We start from the raw sequence: 22667 nt of genomic DNA on the forward strand, positions 1-22667 counted from the left end.
CTCTCTCTGTGTGTCTCGTGAATAAATAAATAAAATCTTTAAAAAAAAGAAACATTTTCTTGGAATTACAATTAAGCCATGTTTTTGATAATGCTTCCTTTTGTGGGGGTTGAGAGTAGTGATACTGACTTCCATATTTGGTCTCCCATCTCCCTTTCTGGCACAGAGCTCCTAAAACTATTCTGAAATTTCTTAAAAATGCTAAATATGTCTTGATATTTATAATAAGACCACTTCAGCCATACCTGAATTTACATTAATAAGGCAACTTTTGCAAAGCCCCTAAGGATGAGAGCTGGTTGTCAGTGGAGACATCCATGTGATTATAGGATTGAAATTTTCAGTCCTACCCTTTGTCCTACCATAACCTACAGGGAGAAGAAAGGGCCTGGAGACTAAATTAAATCACCAATGGCCAATGATTTAATCAATTATGCCTAAGTAATGAAGCCTCCAAAAAACCACCCAAAGATGAAGTTTGGAGAGCTTCCATACTGGTGAAGACATGCAGGTGCTGGAAGAGTATGGAAGCTCCACTCCCCTTCCCACATTTCTTGCCCAATATCTCTCTTCCATTTGACTCCTCCTGAGTTAAATCTTTTTATAATAAACTGGTGGTCTAGTAAGTAAACTGTTTTTCTAAGTTCTGTGATCTGCTCATTAGTCAAACCCAAAGTAGGAGTCATGAGCAGCTCCAATCTATAGCCAGTAGGTCATAAGTATAGGTGGGACTTGTGACTGGCATCTGAAAGTAGGAAGTGGGGGGACGGTGTATAGGACTAAATGTTTAGCTTATAGGATCTCACACTATTCTCCAGGTAGTATCAGAATTAACTGCTTGGTGATGTGTAAAAAAATACATGTCACTAGAGTACTATCTGTTTTCATTTATCTCATATGCCTCAGAGGAATCAACTACCTGATTTCTTGTCATTAAAGATTCTATAAGACTCTACATGAAATCAATTCAATGTAACATAATCAAGACATTTGGTTCCCTAAAGTCTCTGGCTGCAACTGAGTTGATGCAATCAGAGGACTAAATCTCTGGACTGTTTACCTTGATTTATGCCCTGTCAAGCATGAAGGGAAAATGGTTATTTTCCTCAAGCTAGTAGCACAGGGCATAACAGAAGAGGAGGGAGTCTTTGGAGTCAATCAGGGTGAATATCCCAACTCCATTATTTAATAAATTCTACCTCATATATAGATGAGGTCATCTTTGGGGGCTGCCAGATCTAATATGGCAACTGGGCATCTGCCACATACCCAGGGAAGAAGGAAGTATTTTCTAAGACAAGCCACCGTGCACTATATCTCAGGCTCATGGTCAGGAGGACCAGACAGGGAGCTGGATTTGAACCTACAAGGACACTTACCCAAATAACATGCAATCTAAAGATTTCCAATTTTCCACTGCTGTACAGTCACCCAGGCTGTCTACCCACTTTAGCATTTGCAAGATTCACTGCTTTTAGCATTCCTACTAGGGTGTGGCCTTCTAGTAGAATTCAGCTCTCTTTGTACCCTAAGAAAACTCCACATCTCTCCTGAATCCAGAAATTCTTTTGTCTGGTTATTAGTTCTGGCCAGTGGAGTATGCCTAGGAAGGATTTAGAAATATCCTGAAATATGAATGATAAATTTCCCTATAGTAAAGTCATAACAGACAAGAAACTGAGAGAGGTAGGAAAGGAGACAGAATCTGAATTAAGTAGTGGGCAAAGTGCTATAGCTCTGTTTTGTTTCACCAATCACATTTTCATTTTTGTGACTTCATCATTAAATAATTCCATTTTGGCTTCTATGTGACATATTTGGACCAATCTGCTAGCTAGTAGCATATGATTCCTTTCAACATTTTTAAGTTTATTAGGCTTATAAGATTATTTACAAAAATAACTTCCTAGCTATTAAATGAAGCTGAACTTGAAAATAAATACAACAGATTCAAAGAATGCTACCCAAGACCGTGGATTGGATTTTGGGACAATAGAGCAAAAGGACTGATGTGGTTTATATAAGACCACCACCATCAACAATATAAACTTTACTGCTTTTAAAAGAAGTTTTAATTACTACTGTAATAAATTTTGCTGAAATGACAACTTGAACAATTTACAGTAACTAAAGAAAACCAAATGATACCAATCCCAGATTGGTAAGTTTTATGTTATGATCAAGATACTAAACAACTGTACATTATATCCTATAAAGAGGATATATGGGGAAGACCACATACATGGCATGACCACATGGTACAAGTGAATGAGATCAAAGTAGGAGAAATATCCACTCTCTGAATTCTCATTCTAATTATGCTTAAGGTTAGCATTGCTCATAAAATGAATTTTAAGGGTGAGAAACTAACTACACAGATTGTTGTCATATGTATTATTACTAGCATCAAAATTGTCCAGACATGATAAACTATCCCAGATATTATTTCTAAAAAATATATGGCAGCCTGAGAACCATACTCATGTCTGGGGGTTATTCAAGCACCCCACAAAGACTCCTACCACAGTTCTTCTAGACCCCAATTATTAAACCTGTCCCTTTTTCTGGTCTTACTGTTTTTATTAATACTCTTCTTTATGCAGTTTCCTAAATCAAGCATCCAACTTCAGTCTTTGGAATTTTGCTATCAATGAGCAAACAGACATGATAGATCGATACCAATATTTATACTGGGTTACTCTGTGCCAGGCACTGGGGATATCAAAATGAATACAGAATCTTTCTAAGAGCTCAGTCAAGAGATGAAGATAGACATGTAGAAAGATAAATCAGAGCCAAGTTCAAAGGCTGTGTCCTGAGCAGAACAAGGGTTCATTGACTGATAAAACCCACAGATCCCAGGCTAACAGATCTTGTAATCTGAGCCCCCCAAATTTTTATTGTAGATTTAATCTTTCTGCCAAAGACTTTTAACCCCAAAACCCAAATGAAGACAAAAAAGGAAATTGTAAATGATGAAGGAGATCTGAAGGATGTATAAAGAAGTCAGAAGAAAGGAGGGAGGGATCATTATCAACAGTTTAGAAAAGAAGGAACGAAGAGCCTATTATAGTATAGCCAGTAGGAGGAAAGGAGTTAAAACCAACCAGAATTCACTAGTTCAAAGCCTGTTACATATACGTGGCAAAGTAGATAGGAAATGAAGAACGGAAGATGGGAATCGGCCAACAAGGAATGGTGATACTAGCCTGTGATCTTGTGCCCCAAGAAGAAACCCACAGCAACGCCAATGAGCACTATCTTTACTCAAAAGGTAAAAGAAAAAAATATCTTTCTCTGAAGAAGTTTACAATTATAATCTAGTGAGAGTGGATGGTGGTACAGTGAGAGAAGCTCATATAATGCACAGAATTGACAGGTAAGCACGGAAGGGGGAAGTATTATTTCTTTTACATTCCTCTCCTGGGTCACTTCTCTCTGAAGTCATTCAAATATTTCATACCCAGGGATAATCTCCAACATAGAGAAGGCCACACTTTAGAGCTGAAGAGCCCAATGACGTGATACAGAGCAGTGCTTTTCAAGCTTCACTGCACACTTGAATCAACTAGAGATCTTGTGAAAATGAAGATAGTAATTTAGTTAAGTCTAGAGTGGGACCGAAGATTCTGCATTTCTAATAAAATCCTAGTTCGTGCTGCTAAATTACATTTGGAATGATAAGGATATGGAGAACACTGTTTCTCTTGCTAGCACATGGAAAACTGATGACAGGGCAGAGAATCTCAGCCAGGTTCTATAAATATTATCCAAAAGAGTTTAAAAATGAGGCTAAGGAAAAGCTGCAATTAGTCCACTGTGGAATTAGAATGAATGGGAATTCACAGTTTTTAAGCATCAATTTTGTACTAGGCACCTCCACACATATATTAACTCTTACAAACCCTGGGAAGAATAGGTATCACCTTTAACTGGCATGAAAGTTAAGTAACTGTCCTGAAGTCATCAAGTTCACATATGACACAGCCAGGAGTCGAAACCAAGGTCTCTTTGACTCAAAATTTGTGCTTTTTACTCCAAAACAAAGTACTTGCTGAGAAGCCAAACTCAGAGTACAAACAAACCTGAATGAGGAACTTTAAGGGGAAGCCATGAGAAGCTACAGTCTTTCTTTTCCAAACATTAAATGCTACTTGGTAATTAAAGAAAATGTAAGTAAGAGATTCCATCCTAAAATTCTAGTATATAGAATAGTCTTATATCAATATTAAAGCATAGTAAAGCCCCACAGTACATAGGAATTTATTTCCCAAAGGAGTATTATTCTTTCAGAAATAAATTAAAACTAAAATTTCCCAAAGGCTAAGTAAACAACATAATGGATCAGAAAATACATACAGAAAATGTTCAAAGTATCAATGCATTTGAGCTTAATTTTCAAAAGGTAATACTGTTCTTTCAGATTTTAGTCCACTGTACATCAAGAAAAATTAAACAAATACTACTTAGCACTCTAATTCTAATGGATTAAAAAAAAATCAAGAATTTGGCTTAAAGAGACAATGCCTCTCACAATGAGCTCACCAGCATTACCAGCTGGGACCAGTTAACCACATTTACCAAATAAGGCAAGTTTTTTCAATGCTTGAAATCTTTCTACAGTGAGCTCACTTCACTTCTCACTGGGTTTCTACAGTAATTGTAGAGGTCATCCCTCCAACTTGGAGTCAGTAAATCAGCAGGCTCTCAAGGCAAGTGTGGGCTGCATGGTCTCTGGAGAGCATTCGGTTTGGCTTCATATTTCTACTGACTGGGTACAGTAGAGAAAGGCACAAAATCTACTCTAAAAGCAGAAGAAAAAGAAGCTGTCTGTATTAAGCAAAACCTATTGATAAAGTCAATGTAAGCTGCTTAATAGTGTGAATAAAAATGGTAGACCTTACCTTATTTCTCGCACTGTATGTGTCCAGTTGCAGACATACTTGTTATCTAGTGCTGAGTCTTGACAAACATATTCACAATTTTCAACAATTTTGGTTACCAAGAGTCACCTTATGGTACAATCCCAAAACACCAAAATAAAATTTCTTTCCATTATTAATGGCTGCTTTTGTATAGTTGTAAAAATGGTGCACACAAACAAAAGAGATTTAAATCTATGATGACATCTACCTCCTTCTTACTTAAAATAACACTGCTGGGAGGAGGACAGTCCATGTATTTAGCAGTTTCAGTTGTGATTTGAAATCTCAACAAAGCAAGCAATTGTAAAATGGTTTTTACTTAGCCATCTCTTAACTAAATATATTGATTCAGAGGTAAAAAGGATTCTTCATCTTTTCCTCAATTGCTATATGCAAAAAACCATAGCTCTAAACTGGGCATATTTATTTGGCATCAAAGATAAAAGATTCCCAGGAAGATATATATGCTTGAAATAAAAAATCTTGGTGTTTATGTTTATGACTTTTAGTCACTAACCTGTTCAAAGTCACACCCAGTTTTATCTTACAATAGATTCTGTGGTTTTCTAATCTAGGAAGGCAAGTCATCAAACTCACTTTGTTAAGTTTGAAACCAGGGAAGGCCCAAATCTGCAAGAAGACCTAAAAGACTAGAGAGTTAAAAGTGAAATTTGTTTCAGGACTTAGACTAGGCATTGCAAAATTTCTCCTGTAAGGGGCCAGATAGTAGTATTTTATGCTTTGTGGTCCTCATGCTACTCAATTCTGTGGCTGCAGAGTGAGAACCATCATAGAACTACAAATGGGCAATGCTGTCTTCTAATAAAACTTCATTTATGGGCACTGATATCTGATTTCACATAATTTTCATGTCATAAAATGCTGTTCTTTTAATTTTTTTGAACTTTAAAATGTAAAAAACACCCATATTCATAGTTCAAGGGCCACACAAAAACAGGTGGCAAGCCAAATTTAGCATATAATTTGCTAATCTTGGGCCTTAAAACAGAAATTTACATTTTCAATTCAGAAAAGGAAACAAAGGACAACCTTAAACTCTTCAGAGTGGAAAACTCATCCTGAGGTAAAAGAAAATGGAGTCACCTGGGTCCCTTAATGAGACAGTTCCTCTGCACTGGTGCTGGTACACAGTAACTGCTAAAACCATCACACAGGATGGCGGGCTCACTCTCTCCTGTGCCATGATTCCTCTGGGAATTTGGTAACAGCTGAATTCACAGATGGGAACATCAGCCTCTCATACCCAAAGGAAAGGACAGAAATAAGTTTTAAAGAGGAAAAGTGTGGTAGACTGAAGAAATATACTGACTGAGAAGAAAAGCATTACAATGGCAGGAGCTGCTGTATCAAAGCAGAGAATAAGAAAAGCAGTGGCCTAGGGACACCTGGGTGGCTCCGTTGGTTAGGCATCCAACTCTAGATTTTGGCTCAGGCTCAGGTCATGATGGTAGGGTCATGAGATCCAGCCCTACTTTGGGCTCCCACTCAGCACAGAGTTTGCTTGAGATTCTTTCTCCCTCTCCCTCTGTTCCTCCCGCAACTTGTGAGTGTGCTCGCTCTATCAGTCAATAAATAAAATCTTTTTTAAAAAAAGCAGTGGCCTAAGGAAACTGCAGGGCTTAACAAAGAGTCTTATCTTTGAACTACTTGGGAAGTGAGGAAGATTATTCTAGAGGTTTGTGGTTTGCTGGAGGGAGTGGGTGGGAGTTTAGAGTAAAGGTGCTTTATACAACACAGGCCTGAGGTTTGCATCCTGCTGGTGTGGTTTTCTGGTTACCACGCCTGTGTGGCTGGCAGGTACACAGAAATGGCTGCATCTCCTGCTGGTAGAAAACATTTCAAAAACATTCTAATGCAAATATTGATGAATTATTGGCTGATTGCTGGTTTCTCAGACTTTAGCCTTTCACGATGCTCCTAAGTCATCTTAAAATACAAAGACTCTGCCCACATGAGTATTATATCTGCCATATGAATAAAGTATCAAGGTTAGGAGCATGTGTCTTAGACACAGATTGCCTGGGTTAAATCCTTGTGCTTTGTCATTTACCAGATGCCTAATTCCTAACAAATAACATTGGTAAGAAGAGGATGAAAATAGTAGCCCCAACCTCATAGAGTTGTTGTAAAGATGAAATAAATATATGTGAGCTGCCAAGAATACATCTGATGTGTATGATCAATATAACAACAACAACAAAAAAAAACCCAAAAACAAAAAAACAAAACGCTTCTTAGTGGCAGCACAAAACTCTCCATTATTTTTCCTCAACTGAATATTTTCTGCCTCATTTTTCACTAATTCGCCTTCACCTTCCATTTATATTTGCATGCTAAGCTATGGCCCAATATTTATTGGTATCATGAGTTATGACACTCGTAGGTTTTACAACCAGTTTCATGAGTTACGTACAACACTTGTTTGAATGAAATAGAGTAGAATACAAATGAAAATACCAGATTATATCATATGTGGTAACAGAAGTATGTTAGCACATGTATTCACTGAATCATAATGTAAAATACATTTCTTAATGTGGTTCATGTTGGGGGGAGAGTGGCTAAAAGCAACAGCTCTAATCACACTGGAATATATGAAGTTTTTAAGCCACATCACCATTTTTTTACACCATTATGACTTTTTCTGTCTGAGATGCTGCTTATCCTTTGCACTAACTGGAAAGTTTCTTTTAGCCATTACACTGCACCTGCTGATGCCAGAATATCACAAAAGTTTTTGCCAACCTCTGATCGGTTAAAAGAGTGACCCATTCTTTCCACTGTGCTTGTAAATACTATGCATGTATTTCAGATATAACATTAATTCCATTTCATCATAATTATATGTTTCTCTGTGGTTTCTTTCACTGTACTGTTAGCTCCATGAAGGCAAGTATCATATTTTATTTTTGTGTCCCTAGACTTCACACCATGCTTCACAAAGCAGATTAACACTGTCTAGTTGAATGTTTTTGTATCAATGACTCAAGATGGATGATGGCATGCTAATCAACTTCCTAATAACTCAGAGACAGGCAAGGAGGATTAAGTAGTAGAGGAGAACCTGTTATTATATGATAGAATATAGACACCAAAATATCTCATTACTTTGGAATGAAGTAACTGATACATAGCAAAAGTCTCACCGTCAAGCCCACAGTTTACTAAGCAAGTATGGAATCATTGCTGCTGCGATTTTATTTTGATCTGAATAAACAGTGTGACGTGAACAATGAAAAGTTAAATAATTTTATAGGTCACTACTGATATGTATGTTTTTAAATGTGGTGGTAACCAGACACCCTTTGGGGCTTCAAGTTCAGTTTTCACTGCTAAATTTTAACAAGAATATTTAAAGACTGAAGCTGTTTACAGAAAACAAGAGTTTGGTAAATTGAAACAATGTTCTATTACGAATAACTATATATAACAGGAATGTTCAGCAAATGCAGATGCTTCCTAATACTGAGTCTGGCAATTTTGACAATGGATAGTAAGTACATGTTTTGTTGATTGTTTTGTTTTGTTTTTTTTTTTTGCTGGACTAGATATGAAAATTTTCTGTATTTCAGATATAACAAAAGGTTTAATTAATTTTGTAGGGAAAGTAGCCTTAAGTTCATCATACTTTTAATTCTATCAAAATCTCCTAAATACCAAGTCACACTGGTTGACAGTCCTTAGAGAGTTTCCAATTACTTCAATGTGTATTATAAAGTTTTAATTCCAATTTGATACACATAAAATATAGGTGAGGGCAATAAAAATAGCTCAATAAGACACCATTAAAATTTAAATGCTGACATAATTCATTTGCAACAACTCTAAAGTATAGATTATAAGGTACAAAAATCAGTATTCTATAAAAATTATTTGAAAAATCCTTCCTCTTTCTTCTTTCCTAGATCACCCCAAAAATAAGCTTTGACACTTGGGTGTATTTTCCCAATAAGCAAGCAACTGTTATAGTATAAAATTAAACAAAGGATGGTATTACTCACAGAGGGTAGTCATTTTATCAGAGGTCCCCAGTAAACATCAAATGATGTGTACTACAAACCCATCTATTCCTGATGCTTAAAACATACTCTTGTTGGTATTTGACAACTTGCTTTGAATTCTAAAATACAAGTGTGAAATAAAATGTTTTGCAATTTGATTGTGTTGTTTTCCACAGAAATCAGTATGAAAATTCCTAAATGTTTCAGAATATTTCTGACTATTTAAATTTGGGGAAAAAAATCACTGATAATTTCCCAACCACCTGAAGGACAACTGGAATGGCAAGGATCATGAAAAAGGTATAAGTAAAAATATCAATGTGTTAGCAATTAGAAACATAAAATCTCATGGAGCAAATTCTTCTGGAATAGGGCAGCCAACAGATGTGGTAGAGGAAAAGAATGTATCTATAGATAAAAACTCTGACTAAACTGAACCCAAGAAACCAGCTTGTTTTCTGGAGAAGATGTAAAGTACACAGGGGACATTTCCTCAGGGAGATGCTCCAACTGGAGCTTCTCAACCCCACTGTTGTCTCTACTGAAAGCACGAGGCCTAGAAAATTTTTATTAGGGCAGCCCCAGTGGCTTGGCGGTTTCGCTCCTGTCTTCAGCCCAGGGCGTGAACCTGGAGACCCAGGATCGAGTCCCACATCGGGCTCCCTGCATGGAGCCTGCTTCTCCCTCTGCTTGTGTCTCTGCCTCTCTCTCTCATGAATGAATGAATGAATGAATGAATGAATAAATAAATCTTTTAAAAAAAGAAAATTTTTATTATTTGGAATTTTTCCATCTACCAGGTTAAATTTAAGTAATTGGATTTGCTACAGAGAAGACTTCATTACATAGAAACAGGCTTGATTCTTACCCAAGAAGGTTGAAAAAAGTTCTATTGAATAACAAGGTTTCACTCTCTAGAACTCTCAGTGTCAATTTTAACAATGATATTGGGAGGCTCTACTACATTTCATCAATTACTGTTAATGTAAGGCTCTTGTAAATTGTGTTAAAATTTAATAAGCTATATATCTGACCTAAAAATTTTGCGTAAAGGCGGGTTGGGGGGCGCACCTGGGTGGCTCAGTTGTTTAAGCATCTGGCTCTTGATTTCAGCTCAGGGCATGGTCTCAGGGTCCTGAGATCAAGCACTGCATTGGGCTCCACACTCACCAGGGAGTCCACTTGATATTCTTTTCCTCTCTCTTCTCCTTCTGCACCCCTCCCATGCTTGCTCACTCTCTCTCTCAAGTCAATGAAACAATCAATCTTTTAAAAATTAGGATAGGGATCTTTTGTAAAAATTCAATTAGGGAGGATGCTTAAGACGTTTCCTAGGTATCAGTCTTTAGGAATGAACGTAAGGATAATCAGGAGGAAAGAAAGTGATAATCTTATCTTCAATTTATTATAATTAAATTATAACATGAGAGTTTATCCTCCTGTCTGAGCATACTGACAGCTACTTAATGAAGTTATAATGATCTCTGTATGTATGTAAACACACATATACATTTAACATATAATGATGTAATAAATATATATTGATTGAGTTGTACAGCCTTTAGGTTATGTCCCTATGCACAATTCTTATTATGGGAGGCTCAGCTTTTATAGTAGACCAGCAAGCTCTGAAATGCATGATGCCGCAACAGTTTCTGAAACGTGTACAGACACTAAATGGCATCACTTGTCAAGTAAAGAGACAACTACTGACTCACCCATCTCCACAGGATGTGATCTGGTTTGTTTTTCTAGTTGGTGGCAATGGGGTCAATTAGAGCTAATACCACACAAGATGTTGTAAGATTGATGAAAACACACTATAAACTACCGAAAAAATGTATTTACATCCCCATGATAAAGGCAGATATCGTATGTTGCCCAAATTATTGAATTAGATAGCAGAAAGCTTAGACTTGAGTCCCCAGCTAAAGTCCATGCGTACCTCTGGGCTGTTGGCAATCCTACTTGATCTTTCTGGATATCAGGTTAGTCCTATGGAAAACGATACTTCCTAACTTCCTACTTTGTAGGGCTGTTGTAAGTAATAGTGCTTCACAAATTTTACAATGTTATTAATTATAAGTAATGTCCAGATAAGGCCCTCTTGCTTAGTAACCTTGTGAACCGCATTTAATAGTCAACATATCCATACTGATTTGTCTCTGCCTAGAAAACAAAATAAGACAAATTAAACTACATGAAGAATGATCTTTTTACTGCAGTACTTTAATACTAACAGAAAGTATATAACATGAATACTAATTAATAGCTATAAGAAGAATTAACATCTTAGCACTTACTATGTAGAAGAAATTATGTGAAGAAATTTATGTGAAATGTCAAATTATGTTATCACATTAATCCTATGAAGATGGTCTTATGATTGTCTGGTTTTTTTTTTTTTTTTTTCAGATGGGGAAAGGCAAAAAAAGTAATTAACTTACCCAAGTTCACAGTTCCTATGAGTATTATGTGTCAGGTCTTGATCTCAAGTTTAAATCTTTTTTTTTTTAAATTTTTATTTATTTATGATAGTCACACAGAGAGAGAGAGAGAGGCAGAGACCTAGGCAGAGGGAGAAGCAGGCTCCATGCACCGGGAGCCCGATGTGGGATTTGATCTTGGGTCTCCAGGATCGTGCCCTGGGCCAAAGGCAGGCGCTAAACCGCTGCGCCACCCAGGGATCCCTGATCTCAAGTTTATATGACTCTGTAGAACTTGCTGGTAAACTATAAGACACTAGCCTGCTCTCCAAAAGAGCTAACCAGCCAATTTTCCTTCCTTAAGAATAAAAGAATTAGTTTATATTTCTTGAGTACCAAATATGTAGTGGTGCTACTAAAGAACTGAATAGTTTTTATATCATCTCTATTTAAAAAATGAATGTACTCCTTACTAAGTACAAGACCTCAGCCCATTTACTTATCTTCTCTGCATCTCAGCTTCTTCATTTATAAAATGTGTGTAACAGTTTTCCTATCTAATGTGCTGGATGTGAGGATTAAATGAGTTTCAAGTAAAGTAGTACTTGGTTACCTAGTATGAAGGGCAATTATTATTTTTGTCATTTAAAAAACAAGATGACCAAATAACAAAAATAAACAATTCTCAAACTCCATATAATAGGTTCTAATGACAGAAAGTACAATCAAGAGAATTACAAGTAATTTTAAAACAACTACCAAATGGTTTATAATTTGCCCTGAAAATTCAGCCCCAGAGGATATCTGTTTAGGAAACAGACTCAGCTCAGCAACCATCAGCAGCACATAAAAAACCAATCCTGACAATCCTCTGGAGAACTTGTTGATAACTGGAGGAAAAGTAAAGTAATCTATAAATCTACACTCAGATGCTACAAATCACATTTTTTTAGATTGTTCCTATTAGGAGTCCAAACTATTACCCATTAAATTAGATTACTCAGTCAAGTGGAAAAAACTTTATAATTTGGAATAAGTAAAGCATCTGTAATCCTTGTAGATTCCCTATGACATTTGTATATTTTAGACAACAAATTAAAGCTATTTTTCACATGATAGAAATCCAAGACTATAACAAATTAATTACAATTCTCCAAAGATTTTAGACACTATATGCTAAAATTAATTACATGTGTAAGACAGGTTTAAAAATAATAAATGCTCAGAGACAGAGCCAAACTTTACTATGGAGAAAACAAAGAAAAAGAATCATCAGGTTCCATTACAGTCTTCAACATGAAAACAATATAAGGAAAATCAAGTCCTATTATGAAATGACTAATATTATCTTGTTTATTTTTCTATCAAAACCATAGAACAATATTCATATGATTTCTTTTAAGGTCTACTGAAAAATGAAAACTAGTCTTGAAAGATATTTCCCATAGAAATGGAAATGTCTTTTATGGGCAGTATTTCTTAAGTCTCTTATCTCTATTGAACTAAGTCAGTATTAAGTGCCTACTGTGTGCTGAGGAAAATTAAAAATCAAACAAAATACATTTAACTAGGCTTGATTCAAAGTGGGCAAGTTTGAAACATAAACAAAGTGGGCATACTTGAAACATTTTTATAATCAATATACATTTCGCATGGAATCATTTGTTTGCTAAAGGTAAGGAAAATAAAATATTACACAATTGAGTATATTAAAGAACAGTAGTGGAGGACTCAAAAAAATATTGGTCTGAGGAATTAAGTTCTAATCCTCACTGTACCAATAACTAGCTGCTCAGTCTGTTTACACGTGGAAAATGGGTCCTTGGTCTCCTGAAAGTTAATTCCTTCTCTTAAAATATGTAAGAGGCTGGTATGTATGTATGTCTACATTATTTCTCCTAATGTATTTGTCTTTGAGTAAGAACTCAGAGTTCTACTTATATTTTAGAGTTAGCCAGTTTGTCATAATAGGTATAGATAGGACTTAAAATGGATTCTCTCCAGGGGCAAGGAGAGATTTTGAATGCAATCAAATATAGTCGTCAATTTATACAAGAAGTGTAAAAACAAGTTATAATCCATTTTGCTCTATTATAATGCTGCTCTGGATATATTTCTAATGTGAAATTTTAGTTTGCATTAATCATTCTGGATACCTACGCTCTGCTCATTTCTAGAATTGAAGCCAACAGTGTAACAGGATACAAAGTTTTTATTTTTATTTTTTTTATTTATTCATAAGAGATACACAGAGAGAGACAGAGACATAGGCAGAGGGAGAAGCAGGCTCCCTGTGGGGAGCCCGAATGGGGGAGTCAATCCCAGGACCCTGGGATCATGACCTGAGCCAAAGGCATATGCTCAACCACTGAGACACCCAGGTGTCCCTGTAACAGGATACAAATTAAAGAAACCAAACATTCAGTTCTATACTCTGACACCTGTTATATGTCAAACCCGCAAACAATCCCATTCTGCATCTACCAGCACACTAAGAACCTCTAAATAAATACACTTTTACAACTGTATATAGATAATTTTAGCTATTCAAAAAATAGGAACCATCTTCTCTATCCTTCAGCTCAGCAACCCACATCACTAATCTTTTCTAATGGGTCTCAATGGTGCTTGTTCCCCACAACTGTACCTCACACAGCAAAGTATCAGGTGTCTCAATGTCCATAGAGCAAACTACAAGAGAAATGTTTGTGGTCCACTGACTGTCCACTTCAGTTAAATAGGTTGTGATGTGAAGTTATTTTCCACTGGGCCCAAGCTGAGGTGATCACTGACTGCAATCAAAGAGTCTACTGACACTCCTGCCTTCCATGGTCATCAGCCTAAACACACTTGCTGGAAACCTCTACTGTACAGATTGTAAAAAGCAGCAGAGTGTCATTTGTAGACTTAACTCTATTTACCAAGAATATACACTGGTAGAACAGGGAATAAAGCAACAGAAAAAATAAACACCTTCAAATATTTTTATTTCTAATGACATTTCTGCAATACCAAAAATAAACTGACCTCTACATATATTTCAGAAAAAAAATGCCTGGTTTTTAGAGACTACTGAACAAGGATTACTTAGCAGCTTACAAACAATTTAGTACTAAGAGCGTCAGTACACAGAATCACCCCAACTAAAAGGCAAGTGCAATGATGTTTAGGTTCAATATTTCATTTGAACTCATTTAACAGCAAGTTTAAAATACCTCTCCCAATGACTAGGCAAAGGCATAACAGTATACTGTGTGTGCTCTCAGCTGACAGGCCCAGCAACTGAGATATTTAAAAAATAAAATAATAATAATTAAATGAAAATAAAAATAAAAAATAACAAAATAAAATGGGTGCAATTATTCATGTTATTTTAACTATAGCTAATTTAAATCTTTAAGAAAGAATAATTCATACACAACTGAAATCTATTATATTTTAGTTGGACCGGAAATTTGCAATATTTTGTACTAAAGAATTTTTCACAGAACTCTTTGATTTTTTTAAAAGATTTTTATTTATTTGAGAGAGAGAGAGAAAGAGAGAGAGCATAAGCAGGGAGCAGGAGGAGGGGCGGACGGAAAAAGAATCCTGAAGCTGACTTCCAACTGAGCGTGGAGCCCCCAGGCAGAGCTCAATCCCAGGACCTTGAGAAAATGACATGAGCCGCAGCCAAGAGTTGGACGCTTAACCAACTGAGCCACCCAGGCGCCCTGCAAAGCTCTTTAATTTTACAAAAATATCACGGAAGTGAAACATTATAAATTGAGGCTCTAAAGTGGAATGGCTTAATTTCAGATACATAGTTTGACTTCCTAGCTCTGTGATCTGTTGAGGTCACCTCATGGATACAATGAGGTGAATCACTGTTAAGAGCAGGTAAACACCTACAGTCACCTCACGTGTTGCCTGTGAGAACTTAGTTAATTCACAGATGTAGCAGTTCAGTGAAAATCCCTACAATATCCATGTCAATGAGGATTAGCTACTATTATCCTTGAAACAAACCCATCCTTGCTCTGAGCACACTAAACATTCTTATTTTCTTCCTTCTTCTGCCCTTCTCAACCTCTTCACTTGTCCTATTTTTCTCTCCCAAAACCTCAAATATTAAGTTCTCAGATTATTTAGACCTCGGTCCTCCTCTCATTCTATTCTTTCCCAGAAAGAATCTAATCTTACCCCATGATTTTAATTATCACCTAGAGTACAATAACTCCCAAATGTGTATTTCTAATTCAGATCTGATACACATGCCAACTCAGTATCTCCACTTGGATGTCTTAGAGGAACCTCAAATCCATTATGTCTAAAAGCCAAACTCATCATTTTTGCCTTTAACTGTAAAGTTGTGTATCTCAGTAAGTGGCTCCGAAACTCACCCAGTTACCCAACCTAGAATCCTAAGAGTAATCCTTGAATTGTCCTGTCCCTCACTTCACAGTATATAACCCATTTCCTACGTTTCCCATTTTACCTCTAAAATATATGCCTTTGTTTCCATAGCCACTATCACTTTCTGAATCTAAAGTCATTATCCAGTAGCCCTCAAACTGGTTTTCCCACAGTAGTCTTATCCTCTCGGATTCTTGCATGGCCTGCAAGTTTTAAAATGCAAATATAAAAAACAAAACAAAATAAAATAAAATGCAATTATCACTCCTCCAGCTTTGACTTTTCTTTGGATTGTCAGTACCCTTAGAATAAGAAGCAAAAAACTATGGACCATTAATAAAACTGTGTACATGCCCTCTGTCTCTATCATTCTCTTTACTCCTAACATTGTGGACCTTCTACTTCTAAAATGCTAGGCTCTTTCCTCCTTTATGGCCTTTATTCATACCCCTCTGTTCCCTCTTTGGGAATACGAAAAGTTCTTCCCTTCCTGCCCCTAAAGTCCTGTTTCTAGCTATTTATCATTTAGTTCTCTGTTTAACCAATACTTCCTCCAGAATGCATTTCCTGGGTCTCTGGACAAAGTCAATTTTATTAATTATACTCTCACAAAGCACTCTTTACTCGTGCATCACAATCCTCAGTGCATTTGTAATTACTCTGGTGTCTGCTTTCCACAAAAGATAATAAGGGACACAATGGCAGCAGGCAAGTCTGTCTTGTTTACAATTGTATCCCTTAATCTTATCGAACACCATGGTTACCAAAAGTGGGCCAACTATGATATTGATAAATGTTTGCTTAAATAATTAACATAAAAATGGTTCTGGTTTACTCTCTAACTTGATAATAGCTTATAATTTATAGAGATATGTACATAAAACTAATTCAAGACAGACTGTGGTAGCTTTTTATAGGAAATAAGCAAAAAAATTACTTGATTCTGTAAGAAAGATAATCAATTCTGGAAGGGGAACACATAAGATGAGGAAAAGCCCATATAAAGAAAGCTTCTTTCTGATGCTGGGATATGAATGAAGCCATGGAGGGTTAACAGGACTTCAACAAAGCAAAGGGTAAAAAATATTCTAGGGAGAGACAAATTTGGGTAAAGCCACAGACACAGTCAGGGTATATAGAGATTGGTAGACAATTGTGCCTGAGGAGGGAGAGATATTGAAATACAGCAAATGGGCACACTGTGGAAAGCTTTCATTACTAGAATTAAACTGTCTCTCAAGGAGAACCACCGAAAATTTCATCACTGAAGAATGATGAAGACAGCAAAAATATGTTAACAAATTAGGATGAAGGTGTGGAAACTAACTAGTAAGCTATTTCATTATTTCAGGGGAAGGGAAGGAGGAAAGGAGAAAAAATAATTCTGCAGTAGAACAGACAACATTGCTCCAATGGGGAAGGGGTATGTCATTGACTAAATGGAAAACCAAAACCAAAAAAAGATGGAGGAAGGATGGGAGATGGTGATTTCTGTTTTGGAAACCCTAAATTTTATGTCCTTATATAATGTTGAGCAGGTAAAGTATAGACCCAAGAGAGAAGATGCAAGTAAATTTCAGAAATTGTTAGGCTCAGGGAAATTTTAATTGGTCTGTAATCAATTAAGCACTAATGCAAAGGCTTGAGAAACATGTCAAAAGTTTTTTCGCGAACACATTTTTTTTAAAAGATTTATTTATTTATTTGAAAGAGAGGGAGCATGAGTGGGAGGAGCAAAGGGAGAGGGAGAGAGATTCCCAAACAGATTCCATGCTGAGCACGGAGCCCAATCCAGGGTTTGATCTTAGGACCCTGAAATCACAACCTGAGCTGAAACCAAGAGTGGAATGCTTAACCAACAACAGCACCACCCAGGTGCCCCTCACAAACACATTTTTATGAATAATGAAAAAATACAAAAAATAATAAAAGTTCTTTTAAAATTACTGCCTGAGTTTTAAGTATACCCTATACCTAATTTTTATTTTATATGGTTAGGAAAAAAGCTCCTCAATTTTACCTTAATTTCATTCTGTTTAAAATAGTTAAATTCCTACAACTGTTGGTATGGAAGGAACTCACTTATAAATGCTGACTTTCTCTATGCAGTACAAGAATATCCTTTGTGTTTATAAAAGAATTCCAGTCTTTGTAACAGGCTTTGTACAAAAGTTAAGAATGATGTAAAAAATTTTTTAAAAGGTCACTCTAATTTCAAAAATGTAACATCTGAAAGTATGTCATCTTTAATTATCAGGAGAATATCTGAATAATAAAATGTAACACTTACTTTTGCTGCACCTATCTGCTCTTTGCGAAATTTCTCAAGTGGAGCAATTAATACATCATTTGCGTTTTGAATCTGAAATTAAAAATGCAAATACATTAACTTCTGTATAATTTCATGCAATATTAAAAAACCAGCTCCTTTATTCAACTTACTTAAACAGTTTTTGTTCTCTTGATAGCTTCTATAAATGAAATAAAAATATCTTATATGTTGTATAGTATTTTCTACGTTGCAAAGTTGTTTTCACAAATTATTTCACTTATTCCCAACAATAATGTGAATAATAAAAAACAAATACATATGTTGAGATCCTCATCTGAATATTTACTTTCATATTTTAAGTTTCAACTAAGAAATAGCACAGATATTAAATTTCCAAACACCTTTAATTATATTGGTTTAATGCAGTCAGTTTAACATCGGTTTAAAATTGAACAATATAAAGGTCTTTTTTTAATAATTTTTTTAAATTTATTTTTAAATTTATTTATGATAGTCACACAGAGAGAGAGAGAGAGATTGAGAGAGAGAGAGAGAGAGGCAGAGACATAGGCAGAGGGAGAAGCAGGCTCTGTGCACCAGGAAGCCTGACGTGGGACTCGATCCTGGGTCTCCAGGATCACACCCCAGGCCAAAGGCAGGCGCCAAACCGCTGCGCCACCCAGGGATCCCATATAAAGGTCTTCTATTTGCCACTAGAATGTTATTCTACAGCTGCAAAATACAATAAGGCTCATTTTTTTCTATTTAATCAGATTTCTTACACTTGGAATTTGCCTGAATGTTCATATATTTCCAAACCTACTAAAATAGTACCTGATTTCATTTCAGTGAACAGCATATTAGCTCCAAACTCCAAACTGTGATTTACTTACACTTTAAAACAGATAAATATTTTTCTCTGGATCTGTAAGAATATTGTGAAGAAGGAGTTTTCGGTGTGGGAGCCAGAGACTAAATGCAAGAAACAGACATTTCTAAGAAAAACAATATGGTGGGAGGTAATCTTCAACAGAAGAAACCTTTAAAAAGCATTCAAATTAAACACAGACTCTTAATGTTCTCACACAAAAAAATAGTAATTATGTGACAGGATGGAAGTGTTAGCTAAGGCCGTGATGGTAATCATTTGGAAATACATACGTGTATCAAGTCAACCCACACACTTTAAACTTAACACAGTACTATATGCCCATGATATCTCAATAAAGATGAATGGATATTTATAGTTAACAAAATTTATAATTTACTACTGTGATAATATGATCCATTATATAATTAGCAAATGCTAAGATGAAGAGAAAACTCTATTTTTAAAATATATAATTACTTTATAATAGGTTAAAGAATATATGAGTTTCTTATATCATCTTCTGACTTTGCCATAAGTCTAAAATTATATCAAAATTCTAAAATTTCAATGAAAATGTTTTACTTTCACTTAGTTTCACTGAACTTATTGTTCTCTAGTTAAGTTTTTTTTAATAATAAATTTTTTATTGGTGTTCAATTTGCCAACATACAGAATAACACCCAGTGCTCATCCCATCAAGTGCCCCCCTCAGTGCCCAACACCCATTCACCCCCACCCCCCGCCCTCCTCCCCTTCCACCACCCCTAGTTCGTTTCCCAGAGTTAGGAGTCTTTATGTTCTGTCTCCCTTTCTGATATTTCCTACCCATTTCTTCTCCCTTCCCTTCTATTCCCTTTCACTATTATTTATATTCCCCAAATGAATGAGAACATACACTGTTTGTCCTTCTCCGATTGACTTACTTCACTCAGCATAATACCCTCCAGTTCCATCCACGTTGAAGCAAATGGTGGGTATTTGTCGTTTCTAATGGCTAGTTAAGTTGTATTTCTCAAATTCCATATCTAAGTGTACAAAGATAGTAAACCCAAAAATGAAAACTAGAGTGTTAGTGCCTTCCACGATTATCATTCTCTAATTCCCAGAAAAATATGACGGATCTTGAAAAGAAAACTTAAAATCTTTGTATAAAGACATATAAAGTAGGGATCCCTGGGTGGCGCAGCGGTTTGGCGCCTGCCTTTGGCCCAGGGCATGATCCTGGAGACCCGGGATCGAATCCCAGTCGGGCTCCCGGTGCACGGAGCCTGCTTCTCCCTCTGCCTGTGTCTCTGCCTCTCTCTCTCTCTCTGTGTGACTATCATAAATAAATAAATAAATAAATAAATAAATAAATAAGACATATAAAGTAGATCAATACTCAAAATCTCTTCTAAGACATCAACAACCAACTTTAGATACCTCTGACATCCATCACTGATTCCCTTTGTGAGCTCAGACAGGCATCTCTCCTGATGTACTATGTAGGCATCTTTCTAGAGAGAGATGAGTGGAAAGTAGCAAAGTAGTTCACTTTTAATTCTCACACACTAAATCTTTGCTCTCATGAAATTCCAAATACATAAACACACTCACATCCAGATTTTACAGAGGTAATAAATACCTGATTCTGCCTTCACTTAGGAGGAAGACAGTGTCATGAACTTATGTGTAATTTGGAAAAATGGTAACAATAAAGGCTAACACATATTGAATGTTTATGTTATGCTGGAAGGAGGAGGAAGGAGGAGGGAGGAGGAGGAAGAATTACAAATTACACTTATGTGTAATTTGGAAAAATGGTAACAATAAAGGCTAACATTTATTGAATGTTTATGTTATGCTGGAAATAAGCACGATCTAATATATTTAAATTTAATGAATTTAAAAAGGGAGATATTTCTCAAATAGAAAACTCCAACAATGACGCTGAGTAAGATGATATGCAATATACAACACAAGTACATATATTTAAAACCAAGAATACCTGGGTTTAAACTGGAGCCTTTTGAACAAGCTGCTGTTTAATCATTCTGAGTGCCCGCTGTACCACTGCCCCCCCAACTTAACTTGTTCTAAGGACTAAGATAATGAATGCAAAACATTTAGTTCAGTGCCTTACATATAGTTAAGCGCTCAAAATTTATACCTTTTAATATCTCCAAAATGACATAGATAATCTCATTCTGTATTTACCTACTGATACATTTCTGTATCTGAATCTACAGTATTACCCTTCAGTTAAAGTGTATCTATATGCACATTATGAGAAGGTATTTTCCCATAAAAGTCCTGAAAGGAAGACAGCCTGGACTCTCCCATGTCCAATCAATCACTAGGTATTTATGTATATGTCAAGCACATTGTGGAAATCTATGAGAAAAGGAAAAAATTAAGACATGAACTAAACCTTCCAGAAATTTAATGTCTACTTGAGAAGAGAGGAAAATTTTATTCATTCAACAAATATTTGATGCCCTTAAAACACTGCTAAAGTTTTTCGAAAAACTGAAAGACAAAATCAATTAGTTTTACATGATATTGAGAACTACTCATAAATAAATACATCAGAATTTTAGCAACAGTAAAGATCCTTGAGAACTAAATGAGTCAAGGAAGTATTTGGAGGGTGAATGTGAACTGGATACACTGAAGAGACAAAAATATTCTAGAAACAAGGAACACCATAAATAAAGGCAAGGGGGTAGGACTAAGTCTGATATGTAGGAAAAGCATGCAGTGCAGAAGAAAGATATATATATGTTCTTGATTTTATGATGAATTTAACATAGTACTTTCCACATAGTAAACACTCAACAAATCGTATCTATTGTTGTTTCTATTAGATGTTTTTCTCCCCTTTCTCATTTTTTCTGTTTAGTACATCTGAAATTTATTTATTATTTCAGTTTCACATTAATAGAATGAGTAGGAGAAAGAAAGAGGAAAAAAATGAGCAAATCTAAAAACAAAAAAAATGAAGAAATATAGGAGATATAGAAGATATAATATTTATTAAAAATCAAGATTAAAACTGATTTTATATGAGTAATGAAGTTCAAAATCTAAAAATTATCTGTAATGTTTTAAGCACATGAATATTAAAACTAGACCCAGTTCCATTTTAACTTCAGCATCAAAATAGCTAAGTCTCAGTGTCTTCACCCCCATGCCTCTTAAGGTTTTTATAAAAATGAAAAGAGAAATATACATATTTTTGAAAAACAAGCATAGATTTGAGATATGGCAGCCTTTCGCAAAATGGTTCCTTCTTCACAGAATTTACAATGTCTACTATGTGTTCAGTCTTAGAATTTCCCATGTATTAAAGTGTAGTTATTCAAAGGTAGGAACTGAATTGAAATTAATTTAACAAAACAATACTAATCTATAGTAGATAGCCAAGAACCTATTTTTTTCTTAAGCCAGTATAACATATGTGTGGTTTTACATTTAAAATATTATGTGTTTTTGGTGTACAATGAACCGCTGTTCACCACAGCTGATTCTAAACTCAAGACATCAAAATGGAAATGCCAACATCATTTTCCAAAGGACACAAAGTGGATTTACAACCCAATTTGGCTTCTTCTGACCCTTATCTTTGTACATCACCCAGGGGATGCATGCCTTTCATCCGCACAAACTGGTCAATCACATGGACAAAATTCTTCAATTCTGAAATCTTCCAAGTACATATTAAAGAAGGTGCTTACTTTTTGGTAGGTTTACAACAGCTATTTTTGCTACTGCATA

At 35.6% G+C, this 22667-nt stretch overlaps 1 protein-coding gene across 7 annotated transcripts in view; it reads right to left on the reverse strand.

The window, feature by feature from the left end:
* ARHGAP42 (Rho GTPase activating protein 42) overlaps positions 1–22667 on the reverse strand; it is a 287856-nt gene that overhangs the window by 123022 nt on the left and 142167 nt on the right. For 6 of the 7 annotated variants that reach the window (XM_038568209.1, XM_038568212.1, XM_038568210.1 and 3 more), the window contains one exon: positions 18059–18130. The exons of the other annotated variant lie outside the window; for it this stretch is intronic. In XM_038568209.1, the coding sequence (XP_038424137.1) occupies positions 18059–18130 (72 nt within the window). The remainder of the gene's footprint in view (positions 1–18058; positions 18131–22667) is intronic. 7 annotated transcript variants of the gene reach the window in all.

Source organism: Canis lupus, chromosome 21 (assembly GCF_011100685.1).
Source record: "Canis lupus familiaris isolate Mischka breed German Shepherd chromosome 21, alternate assembly UU_Cfam_GSD_1.0, whole genome shotgun sequence".
NCBI lineage: Eukaryota > Metazoa > Chordata > Mammalia > Carnivora > Canidae > Canis > Canis lupus.